This window comes from Oncorhynchus gorbuscha, linkage group LG13 (genome assembly GCF_021184085.1).
Source record: "Oncorhynchus gorbuscha isolate QuinsamMale2020 ecotype Even-year linkage group LG13, OgorEven_v1.0, whole genome shotgun sequence".
In the NCBI taxonomy this organism is placed as follows: Eukaryota; Metazoa; Chordata; class Actinopteri; order Salmoniformes; family Salmonidae; genus Oncorhynchus; species Oncorhynchus gorbuscha.
This window is the reverse complement of record NC_060185.1, coordinates 33,211,913-33,231,892: the sequence shown is the minus strand read 5'-3', so window position 1 is coordinate 33,231,892 and position 19,980 is coordinate 33,211,913. Positions and strand designations below refer to the sequence as shown.

The window sequence follows — 19,980 nt, the reverse complement described above, 5'->3', positions numbered from 1 at the left end:
TCCAACTGGGGGAGGGGTGGTAAGGTTTGGGGAATAATAAAGGAATATATTTTTTTAATGTGTGTGTGTATATATATATATATATATACATACAGTTGGAAGTCGGAAGTTTACATACAGGTTGGAGTCATTAAAACTCGTTTTTCAACCACTCTACAAATTTCTAGTTAACAAACTATAGTTTTGGCAAGTCGGTTAGGACATCTACTTTGTGCATGACACAAGTAATTTTTCCAACAATTGTTTACAGACAGATTATTTCACTTATAATTCACTATATCACAATTCAAGTGGGACAGAAGTTTACGTACACCAAGTTGACTGTGCCTTTAAACAGTTTGGAAAATTCCAGAAAATTATGTCATGGTTTTAGAAGCTTCTGATAGGCTAATTGACATAATTTGAGTCTATTGGAGGTGTACCTGTGGATGTATTTTAAGGACTACCTTCAAACTCAGTGCCTCTTTGCTTGACATCATGGAAAAATCAAAAGAAATCAGCCAAGACCTCAGAAACAAAATGGTAGACCTCCACAAGTCTGGTTCATCCTTGGGAGACATTTCCAAACGCCTGAAGGTACCACGTTCATCTGTACAAACACTGACTCAGTTACACTAGCTCTGTCAGGAGGAATGAGCCAAAATTCACCCAACTTATTGTGGGAAACTTGAGGCTACCTGAAACATTTGACCAAAGTTAAACCATTTATAAGGCAATGCTACCAATACTAATTGAGTGTATGTAAACTTCTGACCCACTGGGAATGTGATGAAAGAAATAAAAGCTGAAATAAATCATTCCCTCTACTATTCTGACATTTCACATTCTTAAAATAAAGTGGTGATTCTAACTGACCTAAGACAGGGAATTTTTACTAGGATTAAATGTCAGGAATTGTGAAACTGAGTTTAAATGTATTTGGCTACGATGTATGCAAACGCACAACTTCAACTGTATATATATATATATATATATATGGGTATGTATGTATATATATATATATATATATGGGTATGTATATATATATATATATATATATATATATATGGTATGTATATATATATATATACATATATATATACCCATACCCATATATATATATATATATATATATATACATACATATATATACATACATATATATATATATATATATGTATATATATACATATATATATATATATATATATATATGTATATATATACATATATATATATATATATATATATATATATATATATATATATGTATGTATATATATACATATATATATATATATATATATGTATATATACATATATATATATATGTATATATATACATATATATATATATACCCATATATATACATACATATATATATATGTATATATATACATACATATATATATACCCATATATATATACATATATATATACCCATATATATATATACATACATATATATATACCCATATATATATATATATATATATATATATATATATATATATATGTATATATATATATATATATATATATATATATATATATATATATATGGATATATATATATTTACCCCAAAAATATATGGAGGATTGGAAATTACATTGATGGAAGCAACAATCTATCCTCAATGTTAAAGCTGATCCACCCCCTAAAAAACTATAAATAAACAAAAACTGTCTCTCATAATAGGCTTTGGCATAAAGTTAGGAAAGATTGAGCTATTCATCGAATATCATTCAGCAAATGGATCATTATCAGTTCATACACCAATCATTTGTCAGACTTTAGGCAATGTGACACAATAACTATCATTTTAATCATTCATGTTACAAAGCATTACCAAAACTGGAGATTGCATATGATTTCCTTACAATGGCACGGAGACCATTGTAAAATAAGTAAAATAATAAACATGCAACTGTATGGTGATGTGGCAGCACCTAGCCTCCCTTTCACTGGTCCGTCTTTTTATTTCAGGCACTTTTCTGTTCGGCTAGGCAGCCTAGACTTCAGTGTGGCCCTTACTGTTCTAGATCACCGCTTTAAGGGAATGCATGAATGAATATTGCATTGATCGCGAGGACTAAACTTGACAGGCAGTAAGAAAAATCTATCAAATAACACTTGGCTGTTGCTCAGAACAACATTAATCGATCAGGGAATGAGCTCCTCTGACAACAGCCATTATGGAATACTTCTCCTAGTGTATCCGTGCTCTAATTTGCCATAATGGTTAAGTAATAACAGCCAGACATATGGTTTTAATGGGATGCACATCAGTGGTTGTTTCATGTGCTGTAATTGAGGGAGACTATGTCTAGATCATGATGCGGCAGGGAAATTCAGACAGACAGGAATCTATAGAAACCTTTTTACCTATAGAAACACAAAATGTAGGCTAGATTCTAAGAGTAGACAGTCAGAGAATGAGACAGAGGGATAAAGAGTGAACAAGGCCAGCTTGGCACTATGACGCAGTCTGCTTCTTCTCTGACGCCTCCTCTCATTGGTTCTGTGGTCACACTGATGCTGGATGAGAAAAGAGATGGATGAGGATACAAGAAGACAGCACTAGCCTACCTGCGCCCATCATAACACCTGAGACTACCAATACCCAGCTAAGCCCACTAGCCTAGTCCATCCTACAGAGCAGTACACTGTACAATGAGGCTTCACTTCACAACTGCCATTTCAGGCAAATCTGAGTTCGCGCCCAGGCTGTCGCAGCCGGCCACGACCGGGAGGTCCGTGGGGCGACGCACAATTGGCCTAGCATCGTCCGGGTTAGGGAGGCCGGTAGGGATATCCTTGTCTCATCGCGCACCAGCGACTCCTGTGGCGGGCCGGGCGCAGTGCGCGCTAACCAAGGTCGCCAGGTGCACAGTGTTTCCTCCGACACATTGGTGCGGCTGGCTTCCGTGTTGGATGCGCGCTGTGTTAAGAAGCAGTGCGGCTTGGTTGGGTTGTGTTTCGGAGGACCCATGGCTTTCGACCTTCGTCTCTCCCGAGCCCATACGGGAGTTGTAGCGATGAGACAAGATAGTAATAACTAACAATTGGATACCATAAAATGGGGGTAAAATTTAAAAATAATATTTTTTTAAATAAATAAAAAATAATCCTTTCTCAATGGTACCAAAGTGTCATGCGACAGAAAACTTCTGTTTTTCTATTTTAGAATCCCAGCATCATAAAATTATCATTTGAAAAAACGTAATATTTCTTTGTTTACAAATGCAATAACAATACCAGGAAGCTTTCCCTTGACCTGGGCTTGATGTGGAGTGAGAGATTCTGGCTCACATCTGTTCTCCCTCAGATTTAGCCTGTAGCTTTACAAAGCTTTAATAGCAGCGCTATGCTACGCAACCACAGCAAATGAAACCCCCTGGAATAACAGTGCAGATTAACCCAGAGTGAGATCAGCAGTGCCAGTGATGTGAGCTGTGGGCTCTGTATAGGCCATCGTAGGACTAATTTAAGGCTTGAGCCATGCCACCAGGTGCTTCTACCACAGTAACTAGCGTACCAGATCCTTGTCTATCATTAGGCCTAATGTGCTTACTCCTTTTCACTCTGGTAACAAATTTCAACAAAAGCACTGATCATTCAACATTAATAAACACCTAATATGAGCCTTAAATTATGTAGTGCATCTATCTATTGCAATGTGCACTCACTGCACTGTAACCTAATGTAAACCATACTTTTGAAGCCTTTCATACTTTAAATTCTCTTGGCATTTTGGACACAATTAATGAATAATGTGCACACTGAAAGTTCTGGAAGCACCAGTTGTCCAATTAGCTAGGTTGTTGTCCTACATCTTAGTCATGTACCCTCCCAAAATCAGATTAAACAGCTCGGCTTTAAAACATTAATATGATACTTAACTATGAACCTATTATACAGTATAACCATTTAACCTGTCTTGAGCAATTCATCCAAGTACAATTTCTCAGTGTCACTCATCCAACCACTTTGAATGAAGATTAATGCTACATTTAGCTGAGGATTTCCCACAAGCTGAACAGAACTCCAAAAGTGATCTAGTACATGTTGCTATAGTACAGCTCTCCTATCGCAACTCCCTATAGGCCTAGTGGTGTGCTAGTCAAATCATACTTTATTTGCCACATGCGCCGAATACAACAAGTGTCAATGGGTCAATGTAGGGTCAATGTAAATTGTCCGTGGCAATTTTTTACGAGTTGTTCAGCAGTCTAATGGCTTGGGGGTAGAAGCTGTTGAGGAGCCTTTTGGTCCTGGACTTGGCTGACAATTTTATGGGCTTTCCTCTGACACTGCCTATTATATAGGTCCTGGATGCCAGGAAGCTTGGCCCCAGTGATGTACTGGGTTGTTCGCACTACCCTCTAGTGCCTTACAGTCAGAGGCCGAGCAGTTTCCATACCGCGGTGATGCAACTGGTCCGGATGTTCTCGATGGTGCAACTGTAGTACCTTTTGAGGATCTGGGGGCCGATGACAAATCTTTTCAGTCTCCTGAGGGGGAAATGGTTTTGTTGTGCCCTCTTCACGACTGGCTTGACTATGTTTGGACCATAATGATGTGGACACCAAGGAACTTGAAACTTTCGACCCGCTCCACTACAGCCCCTTCGATGTTAATGGGGGCCTGTTCGGCCCGCCTTTTCCTGTAGCCCACGATCAGCTCCGTTGTCTTGCTCACATTGAGGGAGAGGTTGTTGTCCTGGCACCATACTGCCAGTTCTCTGACCTCCTCCCTATAGGCCGTCTCATCGTTGTCGGTGATCAGGCCTACCACTGTTGTGTCGTCAGCAAACCTAATGATGGTGTTGGAGTCGTGTTTGGCCACACAGTCGTGGGTGAACAGGGAATACAGGAGCGGACTAAGTACACCCTTGAGGGGCCCCAGTGTTAAGGATCAGCGTGGCAGAGTCTTGTTGCCTACTCTTACCACCTGGGGGCAGCCCATCGGGAAGTCCAGGATCCAGATGCAGAGGGAGGTATTCAGTTCCAGTGTCCTTAGCTTAGTGATGAGCTTCGTGGGCACTATGGTGTTGAACGCTGAGCTGTAGTCGATGACCAGCATTCTCACATAGCTGGTCCTTTTGTCCAGGTGAGAAAAGGCAGTGTTGAATGCCATTGAGATTGCGTCATCTGTGGATCTGTTGGGGCGGTATGCAAATTCGAATGGGTCTAGGGTGTCCGGGAGGATGCTGTTAATGTGAGCCATGACCAGCCTTTCAAAGTACTTCATGGCTACCGACGTGAGTGCCACAGGGCGGTAATCATTTAGGCAGGTTACCTTCGCTTCCTTGGACATAGGGACTATGGTGGTCTGCTTGAACCATGTAAGTATTACAGACTCAGTCAGGGAGAGGTTGAAAATGTCAGTGAAGACACTTGACAGTTGGTCCACGCATGCTTTGAGTATACGTCCTGGTAATCCGTCTGGCCCAGTGGCTTTGTGAATGTTGACCTGTTTAAAGGTTTTGTTCACATCGGCTACCGAGAGCATTATCACACAGTCATCCAGAACAGATGGTGCTTTCGTGTATGCTTCAGTGTTGCTTGCCTCGAAGTGAGCATAAAAGGCATTTAGCCTATCTGGTAGGCTCGCATCACTGGGCAGCTCACATCTGGGTTTCCCTTTGTAGTCTGTAGTAGTTTTCAAGCCCTGTCACATCCGACGAGCGTCAGAGCTGGTGTAGTAGGATTCAATCGTAATCCTGTATTGACACTTTGCTTGTTTGATGGTTCGTCTGAGGGCATAGCGGGATTCCTTATAAGCGTCCGGATTAGTCTCCCACTCCTTGAAAGCGGCAGCTCTAGACTTTAGCTTGATGCGGATGTTGCCTGTAATCCATGGCTTCTGGTTGGGATATGTTTTGACGTCAATGATGCACTTATTGATGAAGCCGATGACTGAGGTGGTGTATTCTTCAATGCCATTGGATGAATCCCGGAACATATTCCAGTCTGTATTCTAACAATTGCTAGTAAAACAGTCCTGTAGCTACGAATAATACAGATGAGAACTATCTTGGTAGATAGTGTGGTCGACAACTTAACATGAGGGTACTCTACCTCAGGCGAGCAATACCTCGAGACTTCCTTAATATTAGACATCACGCACCAGCTGTTAATGACAAAAAGACACACCCTCCTACCCCTCGTCTTACCAGAGGTAGCGTCTCTGTTCTGCCGGTGCATGGAAAATCCCGCCAGTTCTATATTGTCTGCTTCTTCATCCAGCCACATCTCCGCGAAACATAAGATGTTACAGTTTTAATGTCCCGTTGGTAGGATAATCTTAATAGTAGGTCATCAATTTTATTTTATAACGATTGTATGTTAGCAAGGAGAATGGAAGGCATTGGGAGCTTATTCGCTTACCTCCGGCTTCTCAGAAGGATCCCCTATCTGTGTCTCCTTTCCCGGCGTCTTTTCTTCACGCAAAAGGCGTGGATCTGGGCCCGGTCCAGTGAAAGCATGATATCCTCCTCGTCGGACTCGTTAAAGGAAAATGTTCTTCCAGTCCGTGGTGAGAAATCGCTTTTCTTATGTCCAGAAGCTATTTTCGGTCATAAGAGACGGTAGCAGCAACATTATGTACACAATACGTTAAAAAATAAGTTACACAAAATGCAAAAAAATGGCAAAATTGCACAATTGGTTGGGAGAATGTAAAACGTCAGCCATGTTCTTCGGCGCCATCTTTTCTTTTCTTAGACCCATGATATGTCAGACTTTCTGGTCAAAAGTAGTGCACTGCATATATGATAGGGTGCCATTTGGGACATAACATCAATGATATGCCAGGCAGCAGGGCCAATGAAGAGTAGATTCATGCCTCTGGCTCCTGTTGACAGCCTGGTATCAGGATGGGTTTCATTATTTCCAGGCTTGCTGCCAGCACATCGCTTGCTTGCTCCTCTTCCCTGGCTCAGTGTGCCACATTCTGTCATCAAGTAGCATGCCTACACCACACACTATCAGTCATACACAACACAGCAGAGCTATACACAGCTAGCCCCGGTCACGTTCGCTGATCTGAGACCACTCTTCTTGAACTGCACTGTTGATTAAGGAAGGGCCTGTAAGTAAGAATTTCATGGTAAAGTCAACACTTGTTGTATTCGGCGCATGTGACAAATAAAGTTTGATTCAATTTTATAGACTCCTCACTAATAGGGAAGGGGGAGAGGCCTGAATAATACCTATAGAACCAGAGAAAGTCTTCTCTACAGATTTTAGGTTTCAATATGGATTAGTTCAGCTGCTCAGCACTCTAAATCAGCACTTCACCTATATCTGACCCCCACCAATGGTCTTAAAGTACACCAATGCCAGGACAAGAAATGTCTCCAAAACATTTGTTAGTCAGAGACAAACATCACCTGTTATTTTCTATGAGACCATATGTGAGATAGGCTACTCTGGCCAGCCTAATCTGTAAACCTAATCTTAAACTATTTGGTTTCCTCAGCTGCAGTATCTGTATCACCTGGCTGGTCAGGTTCAGAGGCATGTAGCAGGCAGACATTCATTATTCACACTGCTCAGCTTAGGCCCAAGCTGGTGATGAAAAAGTCATGAGGCTAGCCTTTTCATCTCCACTGTAGGACGAGCTGCTGCTTCACCAATATCAACAGGTTCATGCAGGAGTCAGCAGGACTCAAGATTTAACTAAATATTTACCATTTATCATAGACCTCTACACCAATCACTAATAACTGAGAGGAGATTTAAAACCAAAGCCTTATTTCACTACAACAGCTCAAGTTTAACACTTGAACTGCCTGGCCTTTCAGCCTAGAAGTACGCTGGTGATTCACTGATCCACCTCTACGCAGAAAACACCATTCTGTATACATCTGGCCCTTCTTTGGACACTCTGTTAACAAACCTCCAAATGAGCTTCAATGCCATGCAACACTCATTCCGTGGCCTCCAACTTCTCTGAAATGCTAGTAAAACTAAGGGCATACTCTTCAACCAATTGCTGCCCACACCTGCCCGCCCGACTAGCATCACTACTCTGGACGGTTCTGACTTAAAATATGTGGACAACTACAAATACCTAGGTTAGACTGTAAACTCTCCTTCCAGACTCACATTAAGCATCTCCAATCCAAAATTAAATCTAGAATCGGCTTCCTATTTCGCAACAAAGCCTCCTTCACTCATGCTGCCAAACATACCCTTATAAAACTGACTATCTTACCGATCCTTGACTTTGCGATGTCATTTACAAAATAGCCCCCCACACTCTACTCAGGAAACTGGATGTAGTCTATTACAGTGCCATCAGTTTTGTCACCAAAGCGCCATATACTACCCACCACTGTGACCTGTATGCTCTCGTTGGCTGGTCCTCACTACATATTCATCTATAAGTCTTTGCTAGGTAACGCCACACCTTATCTCAGCTCACTGGTCACCATAGCAACACCCACCCGTAGCACATGCTCCAGCAGGTATATTTCACTGGTCATCCCCAAAGCCAACACTCCCTTTGGCCTCCTTTCCTTCCAGTTCTCTGCTGCCAATGACTGAAACGAATTGCAAAAATCACTGAAGCTGGAGTCTGGAGAGCAGCTAACCGATCACTGTACTTGTACACAGCCAATCTGTAAATAGCACACTCAACTATCTCATCCCCATATTGTTATTTATCCTATTTCTCTTTTGCACCCCAGAATCTCTACTTGCACATCATCATCTGCACATCTATCACTCCAGTGTTAACGCTAAATTGTAATTATTTCACCTCTATGTCCTATTTATTGCCTTACCTCCCTACTCTTCTATATTTGCACACACCGTACATAGATTTTTCTATTGTGTTATTGACTGTACGTTTGTTTATGTGTAACTCTGTGTTGTTGTCTTTGTCGCACTGCTTTGCTTTATCTTGGCCAGGTCGCAGTTGTAAATGAGAACTTGTTCTCAACTGACCTACCTGGTTAAATAAAGGTGAAATATATATTTTTTTAAACACACTAGAGAACGTTGAGAACTTAACTGGGCATCCCTTTTAGGATATTCATCAGATTCATATCAAGCACCTAGACTTGAATAATAGCGCATAAACAATTGTAAAGCATGAATTGCATGAAGAAATATTGGTGAAAATATATGACTAAATATAACAATAAAAAAACGTAGGCCTAAAGTAAATTCAACACTTCCAGCCAATGCCTCATTAACATTTTAAAAGTCTAATAAATACATTTCATATATGCTTTCGGAAGAATAATCATTTGGTTGTGCTTTTAAAGGTCTTAGGTGACATTAGAAAACTAAAAAAACTATTATTTCAAAGAACATAATAGCATTTTCATTAGTTTGTTATTTTAGGCTATAAGTAAGTCCATCACAAATAAGTCTATTATAATTTTGTTTTGGTAGGTCTACAGAAACATCGCAGAAATAAGAAAAAGTATTTAAAAGAAAATAGAATAACATATTTTACATTTATTATGTTACTAGTCTTTGCTTAGTTGCCAGAGCAATGTTGAACGCATGGACAACACAAGTATTCTTGGAAAAAGTGATATTCGAAAATAGAGCTGCACCTCTTGAATTGAGTTATTTGACAACGGTATCATAGAAACTGCAGAATATGTCTTTCTGATACTATATAGAAAGCAACAAAAAAATGGACACACATGTGACTCTGAAGATGCACCCACCCATCTCTTCATTGTACAATTTGACAACTGATAATATTATCACTCAGACTATTACATTTACATTTACATTTAAGTCATTTAGCAGACGCTCTTATCCAGAGCGACTTACAAATTGGTGCATTCACCTTATGACATCCAGTAGAACAGTCACTTTACAATCGTGCATCTAAATCTTAAAGGGGGGGGGGGGGTGAGAAGGATTACTTATCCTATCCTAGGTATTCCTTAAAGAGGTGGGGTTTCAGGTGTCAATAGGCTAACTCTTATTGTGCGTGAAATTCGTTTTGGTATAGTTTAGGTGTAGTTTCGATGGGCCGGCTACGCGGGCTGACTGGCATCGTTTGTTTCCCCTTGCTCGTCAACTTGGATAGCCACGGACAAGTTTTGCATTATTGTCAAGGCCTAGTGCAGCACATAGCATGTTTTCATTTCCCTTACAATAAATGTGATTAATAATATAGTTAAATAAATAAATCAGTACTGTAACAGCTTTTTAGCAAAGTAAAACATCAAAAGAAAATTAAATTAACCTGCTGTGCCCGGTCAAATTATTTGCCATAAACATGAGTGCCAACGCTGATAAATAGGCGTAACACAAACTCATCATTACAATATTGTCTTTCCAAATTAAATCAACCTCTTCACCCTCCTTATCATTCAGTTAGGCCTAATTTTGTATTCAATTGTGAAGTAAATGTGCACAATTATCACCCATTCATCCAGTAAGGAGATACGCATTAGCGCCTGGGTGGGTACCAACATTCTACAGTGCATTGTCTCGGCGTGTTAAGTTGGGAATAGGTGTGAGAAAACAGTTAAAAACATTTAGGAAAAGTCAGGGCAGTCTCAAGACCTTTTTTTGGGGGGGGGGGCAATAAAAACAAAAATACAAAATCAAACATCAGTGTTTGTTGGCCTATGGTGGTTCTAGTGTTAAGACATGAATGATAGAGCTGACTGACTGGACTACAATAGATCTATTATAATATCACACCAGAAGCAAAGGTCAGAAAAGCAACGTTTTTAGTCTGAGCATGGATTTATCTTTCATGGGGGAGATCTAGGCTATAAGCAGGTGAGAGGAGATCATGATAAAGCCTAGATTTGGCCACTGAAAGTATAAGGCCACGGCAGCTTGCACGTCATGTCATCCCACATCTGATCAAACATCAACTTTGTCCAGGAAGATTCACCATGGCAGCACAGGTTAGCTGCTTTAGAGCTTGAACATTTAGGGATAACATCTCATGGGATTTGACCTCGGTTTTTACGAGTTCCCAGTTGTCTTGAAAGCACCATCACCATTGAAGGAGGTTGGAGAGAATGTGTGGATGCTCTGATGTAACGTTAGTTGCTACCTTATTAGCTCAGGCTATATGTTATCTAACCACCTTGTCAGCTCAATCCAACAATCTGAAAATGTTTAGGTGTTTAGGTATCGAATCATCTTAGCACAGGTATGGACTGGCAGGCTGTGTGCACAAGCTAGTTAGCGTTACAGTAACGTTAGCTAGCAAACAACATCTGACAACTCCACTGACCTGGCTACTAGCTAACGTTAGCTGGATGGCTAGTTAGAAAACTACATTACCGTGCTGCAAATACGCCTTATATCAGCTATAACATATTGTTCATGTTATTATTGGCTATTATTATTCGACAGCCAGCAAATATGTGACACAGTACAGCTACCGTTAGCACTTCACCAAAGCTACATTCCTATGATAGTTAGCTAATTTAGGTAAGGTAACATTATTAGCTGCCTGTCTCGCCTACCAGAAACGCTCATTCTTCACTCGCTATTCCGTGTGTAAATAGAATTTTCGAACAACTTAAACCACAGCGATCAAGTGCAGAATACCGTCAGACAAATAATTGACTCGTTTCTTTTTTTTACACACATAAAATAAGTACCTGCCACCTCCCCCAGATCCTGGCCGTAACGCCATCTTGATAACAGTGGTCTGTGACAACAACAAAAATCGTCGGCAGTGACGGATCTTCCGGGTCACAGTTTTTCTTCTCCACAAGATGTCGCTGTTGTGCTTCTGTCAAACTCAAAATGTTTAGCCTTGCATCTATGGAACATGATGCCAAGGCTCTTGGCAGGTTTACCGTAATTATGTCAATTGTGTACCTGTCTTCATTATATGGAGAAGATGCTTCTCATATCATGAAGGGTCTAGAAGAAATCATTAAAATCACAAGACTAACCTTATCAAGTAGTCCCACATTTCTCAGTTATTTTAGATTTGAGATAAATTAATTTCACTAAGTCACTGTTGATGATTAATTGTCCTAGGTCTGTTCCGTATCACTGACATTATAACCCTCTCCTGGGCTGGATTGGATTAAACCTGCCTATGCAAGGTTTGCAATATGTGTGTTTTACATAAATACTGTCAGTTCAACACATGCATCAATCATGGTGTTTTTCCAGTCACTCAAACACTGATTTTATTTGATTACATGGGAAAAGTTATCTTCATGGGTAGGCCTACTGCAACATGAGTTCAATTGACTTGACCCCTCAGTCTTACTAATTGATAAGATAAAATTTCCCTAATACAGATGTAGGATCTTAATTTGATCAACCTGTTGCAGGAGAACTATCCTGCCATGGAGGACATTTTAAACATTTAGTGTATTTGAGGTTTAAAAAGGTTTCTGAAGTTTGTAATTTCCACTTTGACATTTCATACTTTATTTTCCCTTCCGAAATGTTTTATCAACCCCTACAAAAAATGTTCATTAAATATAATCCACATAAATAATGAACATTTCCTGTTGCTGCATTATTATTCTTTTTGATGTAGCAAACTGGCTCAAATTAATATCCTACATCTGTATAACTGTTATCAGCATGTCAAATAAACAGATATTCTTTACAGATTGTTGTATTTCATGGCACCTGCATTTGTCCCATGAAGGATTTGTCTAACATTTATGCAGGATGAATGAGGTATTGAGGCTATTTTGTGGCCCCTCACAGAAATGTTTTCAGCAAGCATCTTCATTGTTGCACCAGGTAGAGTTACAAGGATGATCCCTTCTCCCATTGTTCTGTGGGTGTTGTTGTGAAAGATTGACAGTTTAATGAGGGTAGGGTGAGGCATAAGATGACAGGCCCCTCTGCTATCCATCACCCGGTCTGCCTCACACCCAGCCTCTGCCCCGGATCTATTCAATAGATATGTTCACAGTCATAACCACAACAGAAAGAGCAAAGCCACCAGCTAGGATTGACTGCATTTATATCATTTTTACTCTAAATGCATCTGATGCTTTCAGTAGTTCCCAGTTCAGGGTAGATCCTGATTGTGTAGAATAATACCCAGATATGCAAAGAAGGATATTGCATATGTATACCTTTGTGTATACCAGTGTGCATCCACATTGGTATACTGTACTTTCTGACAAAAACTACCATTGCTAGGATACAATTTGCCACAGGTAAATGACTGCACTACAAATATAAACAAATGACTTAACCCCTCAGTGCACATTGAATCCATATTAGTACACTGACACATGGCTAATGACACAAATTTAACTGATACTTGGTGCAATACATTCTTTGAAATAAAATACTAACTACTCTTTACTAAACTCTTTATACAGATACACTTATTAGCAGTAGTCCTATCCTGTGATTTGTTTGATTGTGAAGTGCTGATTTATATAATATATTTTGAAGTAATTTAACTTTGTTTGTTACTTTTTTCTCCTTGTGAATCTCCTCAGCAGCTCCTCATCAGTCTCCTCAGTCCCTCCTACACAGCTCTTTGAATCCATTCACAGGCCTTGAAGAGAGCATGGGTCTCCTACCCTGCTGGGAACCAAGAGTTTAGATGGAGGCCAGCAGAGTCAGGCAGGTCCCCCTACTGTGGAGCTGCCTGGGCAGGCTGTGGGCAGGCAGACCCCAGAAGTAGCCCTGTGAGAGAGGTGGACATTAACCAAGGGCCACTCTGGGCATCCCACCATTCTCCATAAATCATTAACCTCTTCAGCACCAGGCCAGTGACAGCATCAGCATGACAACTGCAATCTGTCAGGATCCTTCTGTACTGTATATGATCTGTCTCTGACGGGAGAAGACGAGATGAGACACATCTCATTTACTATCCATTTAGGAACAATGGGCCAAAAAGAGCCCTCATTCTTATTCTGCCTTATTCCTCTGATGGCCTGCTAGTAAGATTGATTCCCTCAGGCTGTGAAAGGACTCCCTATTGGACTCATGTATCCTTTAAAAATGTAATGTATCACATCTGATGGTTTATGGCCTACTAAATAAGATCATTTGTTGATATTTGTAGGGCAGTAATTTACTTGGAGCAATTTGTATCCTGGGAATGGTTATTTATGTCAGAAAGTTTAGTATAAGCTACTCTGACAATAAGTCTCAGAAGTATAGCACTTACGTAGCTCTATTGACTGTTTGTTTCTCCACTTCAGTTGTGTTGTCTCCTGTGTTTATGATACACAACTGTCAGGCTCTTAACTAAATTGTGGCTTATAATAGATAGACCATCTTCCAGGAGGATTTGTCCCACTTTTTCCATGTTAATTGATCCCTTTGTGTTGACCTGAACTACTTTTTCATTCAGTATGGCATAAGGGGTTATATACTTGCATGCTGAAGGCAATAAAGTAATTCCAAAACAATGCCTGAGCAGGTTACATCCACTTACAGTACTAGACATTTTTACTTGAAGTAGGAATTTCTGTCAGTTTAATTGCTAAGAAAAATTACTGCATATTAATTATATGCCGAGGAAAAAAGGAGATAAAATGTTTTAAAAATATCACAAAAGCAAAAGTGTTTTCAAATGTAATCTGAACCTACAACAACAAGGAATTGCATTGAAATGCGAATGTAAGAAAGAACCAAAGGCCTCCTATACTGTCTATACTTGTCAAACTACATCTCTGTAGGTGGTAGTGAGGGAGATGTACGGTGAAGGGCTATGATTGTTCTAATTCAGGTCTGTCTGAGAACAGAAGCACAACAGAGGAGTTCTCTCTCAGTCAGATCAAGGGCTTTGATGGAAGACGCCACTATCAAAGCTGCTGTATACATGTGTATGTACTTCTCCATGGAGGGCCGGCCGGTGGGCCTGAACTCTGTTCGCTGTGGCCAATTAGCCCTGGTGGAGAGTGGCCTCCTGACCCATAACCCCTGCTGGGCAGTCTTATCCATTAACCTCTTGGGCCTCAGCTGGAGTTGATGTAGTACCCATTCTTTTGGGACTGCTAAACACACGGCCACATTCACCCTGCCGCTTCCACTTTCCGTCCCTTTGTCCAATCCCTCTGTTCCCCACATGTCCATCTCGCTCCTTGCGTTGACCTCTGGGTCCCCACTGGACCTGAAGATTCACTCCTCTCTCTTGGCAATACACCAGTGAACAAGTGTAAACTCTCCGGGTGGTAAAACCTATCCTTACATGTTCTACTCTCTTATTACAATTTAGACATGTTGTAATTGGTATCTGCATGACTTTTCTCTTTCCGGCTTAACTTTCTCCTCTACCTCCCTTTATCACCAACTCCACATTTTCCTTTTTCTCTCTTCTTTCTTTATCACATTGTGGTCAGTGACATGAATGATGACAACACCATGTCGGTGATTAACTTGAGCTCTCTGGCTAGAGATTCCATAACAGAGACCGACTGGATGACAAATGGGGGCAGAAGTCGGGGAAGGGACTGTAGGTTCATTTGTTTAACAATGGTTGATGGATCAACATCACACCAAATACTATTGAAACAAAAACAATGATGTAAGACTAAAATAAATGCACAAGTAGAATCACTAGATTCTATGTTCAGATATTACAAGCTGCCTAGCATTTAGATTGCCCACCAATTTTAGTTAGGATATAATATTTAAAGATAGACAGTCAAATATTTCCTCTCACAGAGCCAAAATGCAAACGTTGCCAAAATGATGCAATAAAACACACAATGACAATGTACAATATTACATATTCAGTCCAATGCTATTGTCAATATCTGCTCACATGCACAAACATAATCTGTGATTTCAATTGTAAATCAGATGAGCCCCAGAAAAATGTAACTATTTATTGAATTATAATTTGATTTAAATAGTTGTGTTAGCCAATAGGCTATTGGGTGACTTTAGTGCTGTATAATATAGCATTGTAAACTGCCTTTTCCAAAAGGATGCAAATGACTATAGTGCTCTTTCTTCTATAACCTGTGTTTCTTTCAGTGAAAAGTAGTAAATGAGCAGAAGTCAGATCTTTAGTGGCTCCCTGGGCCTAAAATCAAAGGGCTCATTGATAACCAAACAAAGCAACATCATTGGATTACAAGGGTTTCCCCAGCGTGACTCCTCCTCTTAGAACTATGGAGGACAGTCTCTTTCAGGGTCTTTCAGTTCTCTTTAAACTCAGGATAGAATAGCTCAGACAGAGTATTACCAGAGTAATTTATCATCACATTACATGAACTCTCACAAGAAATATCCAATCACCCTCCTGTATTTTGCTGTCCCTCATTGTGTATTCAGGTTTTCTTGGACAGCACAAAATAAATAGCATTGTAACACTTCGTAAAATAACATGCTCACTGACTCACAGATTAATTTATCAAAGTTGTCCCCTTCCAGAGAACAAAAAAAACATGGGGGCTAATCTTGAACGTTGCTTTTTGTTTGGCTGAGATGAGATCCTGTCATAAACAAATAATATGCAAAGCACTCACTGGTGTCAGTGGGGGAGAGCCGACCTTGAGAGTTGGACACTATAAAATGGATGAATGCTATACTTAAACCATATCATATTACTCCACAGAGGATGCGGTTTAAGTTCAGACTTGAGACACTATATGTTTGTTTTAGCTTTGAGCGAATGTTGTAGTATTGTACAGGTGAATTAGTTTTGTCTAACTCTGACTCCCACTATAACTGTGTTTTCAAAACAGTTTCTACATATGAATATTTCCATCCTCCCCATATGTCATCCTCCCCATTTTCAACGTTTGTAATAAAGTTTGCATGAAGGAAAGACCCTTGGGTATTCAAGCAAAGAAATGATAAACTAACCTGTTAATGATTCACTCATTTCAAGTGCAATACATTTGCAAATAATTTATTTCTCGACCATAACAAGTAAAATGTAGTATTACTTTGATAAGGAAATAGTGTATACCAATTGGTTTTATATTTGTAAGTATAATCAAGTAATGATTAAGTTATCAGGGGCCTCATTTTTTTAAATTGCTTAATTACAAGCAAATCTGCACCTATGAAAGTTTTTGGAATGAGGCCCCCTGGAATGTCAGGATATTACAGTATGTGCAAGTCAAACATTTGCACATTAAAATACGCACACACACACAAATGTCTCAACAGCAGTCAGGTCCTCATTAATTAGCCTATCATAAAACAGCTGAACTCTCACCTGGAGACCTAAAAGCCTGAAGGCAATAAAGGATCTATAAATAATCATACATTTTCTTCAAAATATCCACATACAGTTGAAGTTGGAAGTTTACATACACTTAAGTTGGAATCATTAAAACTCGTTTTTCACTCCACAATTTCTTGTTAACAGACTATAGTTTTGGCAAGTCGGTTAGGACATCATCTTTGTGCATGACACAAGTCATTTTTCCAACAATTGTTTACAGACAGATTATTTCACTTATAATTCACTGTATCACAATTTCAGTGGGTTAGAAGTTTACATACACTAAGTTGACTGTGCCTTTAAACAGCTTGGAAAATTCCAGAAAATGATGTCATGGCTTTAGAAGCATCTGATAGGCTAATTGACATAATTTGAGTCAATTGGAGGTGTACCTGTAGATGTATTTCAAGGCCTACCTTCAAACTCAGTGCCTCTTTGCTTGACATCATGGGAAAATCAAAAGAAATCAGCCGAAACCTCAGAAAAAATATTGTAGACCTCCACAAATCTGGTTGATCCTTGGGAGCAATTTCCAAACACCTTAAGGTACCACGTTCATCTGTACAAACAGTAGTACACAAGTATAAACACTATGGGACCACGCAGCCGTTGTATCGCTCAGGAAGGAGACGCGTTCTGTGCCCTAGAGATGAACATACTTTGGTGCGAAAAGTGCAAATCGATCTCAGAGCAACAGCAAAGAACCTTGTGAAGATGCTGGAGGAAACAGGTACACAAGTATCTATATCCACAGTAAAACAAGTCCTTATCGACATAACCTGAGAGGCCGCTCAGCAAGGAAGAAGCCACTGCTCCAAAACTGCAAAAAAAAAACAGACTACGGTTTGCAACTGCAAATGGGGATAAAGATCGTACTTTTTGGAGAAATGTCCTCTGGTCTGATGAAACAAAAATAGAACTGTTCGGCCATAATCACCATCATTATGTTTGGAGGAAAAAGGGGGAGGCTTGCAAGCCGAAAAACAACATCCCAACCGTGAAGTATAGGGGTGGCAGCATCATGTTGTTGGGGTGCTTTGCTGCAGGAGGGACTGGTGCCCTTCACAAAATAGATGGCATCATGAGAAGGAAAATTATGGATATATTGAAGCAACATCTCAAGACATAGGTCAGGAAGTTAAAGCTTGGTCGAAAAGGGGTCTTCCAAATGGACAACGACCCCAAGCATACTTCCAAAGTTGTGGCAAAATGTCTTAAGGACAACAAAGTCAAGGTATTGGAGTGGCCATCACAAAGCCCTGACCTCAATCCTATAGAATATTTGTGAGCAGAACTTGTCACGCCCTGGCCATAGAGAGGCTTTTATTCTATTTTGGGTAGGCCAGGGTGTGACTAGGGCGGGCATTCTAGTTTCTTTATTTCTATGTTTTCTGTTTCTATTGTTTTGGCCTGGTATGGTTCTCAATCAGGGACAGCTGTCTGTCGTTGTCTCTGATTGGGAATCATACCTAGGCAGCCTTTTTTCCTTTGTATTTTGTGAGTAGTTATCTTTGTTAGTGGCAATATAGCGCTTGTAAGCTTCACGTTTGTTTCTTTGTTTCTTGTTTTGTTGGCGACATTGAAATAAATAAAGGAAAATGTAAGCTCACCACGCTGCACCTTGGTCCAGTCATTTCCACCACGACGGCCGTGACAGAACGGCTTGTGGAAGGCTACCCAAAACATTTGACCCAAGTTAAACAATTTAAAGGCAATGCTACCAAATACTAATTGATTGTATGTAAACATCTGACCCTAGGAATGTGATGTTTACACACAGAAAAAAAGCTGAAATAAATAATTTTCTCTACTGTTATTCTGACATTTCCCATTCTTAAAATAAAGTGGTGATCCTAACTGACCTAAGACAGGGAATTTTTACTAGGATCAAATGTCAGGAATTGTGAAAAACTGAGTTTAAATGTATTTTGCTAAGGTGTATGTAAACTTCCGACTTCAACTGTACATACCCACCACCCCTCCACTGTCCTCTTCTGTAGGCAGCATAGGTTATCGATTGATATGGGACGAAATGTATACTTATGACTTAGCAACAGAGGAAGGTCAGAGGCAGAACTATAGAGATATACTGTATAGTTCTGATCAGAGACACCCAAGAGGGCCCTGTGCACCCTCTCACATGGCCTCTCACATAGCAACACAATCATGCTTAACCTCAGCTGAGCAATGTGAGAGATGGTGTACAGGGTGTATGAATTACACGTCATACATGTTGTTAGCGGTGGCGTGCCCTCTAAAGAGCTAGCCCACCCATAATAACAATGTGAGACTCCCAATATGGTGCTTGCCGAGACACCAGACTGGGCCTTTCAAGTTGTTCTTTCTGAGGGATATTTCAGTTGTTATTCCAGACAAGTGGGAGAGGTCTTCCACTGACTCCCTGTACTGTTGGTCTGTCTGTCGCACAGGGAAGGAATGAAAATAATTCTCTGCAGTGACAATATTATGGTTTAATATGTGAACGTTTTCAAGTCTTTGTTCAGATCATAAAAAACTGATGATGCACACCATGGTAGGTGCACTTTAGGCTCTGTCGTCTTATCACATAGCAATACAACAGATCTCTGTAGAGGGCGCTGTCGTCTTATCACATAGCAATACAACAGATCTTTGTAGAGGGCGCTGTCGTCTTATCACATAGCAATACAACAGATCTTTGTAGAGGGCGCTGTCGTCTTATCACATAGCAATACAACAGATCTTTGTAGAGGGCGCTGTCGTCTTATCACATAGCAATACAACAGATCTTTGTAGAGGGCGCTGTCGTCTTATCACATAGCAATACAACAGATCTTTGTAGAGGGCGCTGTCGTCTTATCACATAGCAATACAACAGATCTTT

The 19,980-nt window shown here is 40.1% G+C and overlaps 1 protein-coding gene across 9 annotated transcripts in view; it reads right to left on the bottom strand.

Moving 5' to 3' along the window:
• The window catches only part of LOC123992745 (synergin gamma-like), a 46,993-nt gene extending 35,310 nt beyond the window's left edge, over positions 1 to 11,683 (bottom strand). For all 9 annotated transcript variants that reach the window (XM_046294221.1, XM_046294223.1, XM_046294224.1 and 6 more), the window contains exon 1: positions 11,590 to 11,683. In XM_046294221.1, coding sequence (XP_046150177.1) covers positions 11,590 to 11,624 — 35 coding nt within the window. In that variant the 5' untranslated portion in view covers positions 11,625 to 11,683. The remainder of the gene's footprint in view (positions 1 to 11,589) is intronic.
• Between the last annotated feature and the right edge of the window lie 8,297 nt (positions 11,684 to 19,980).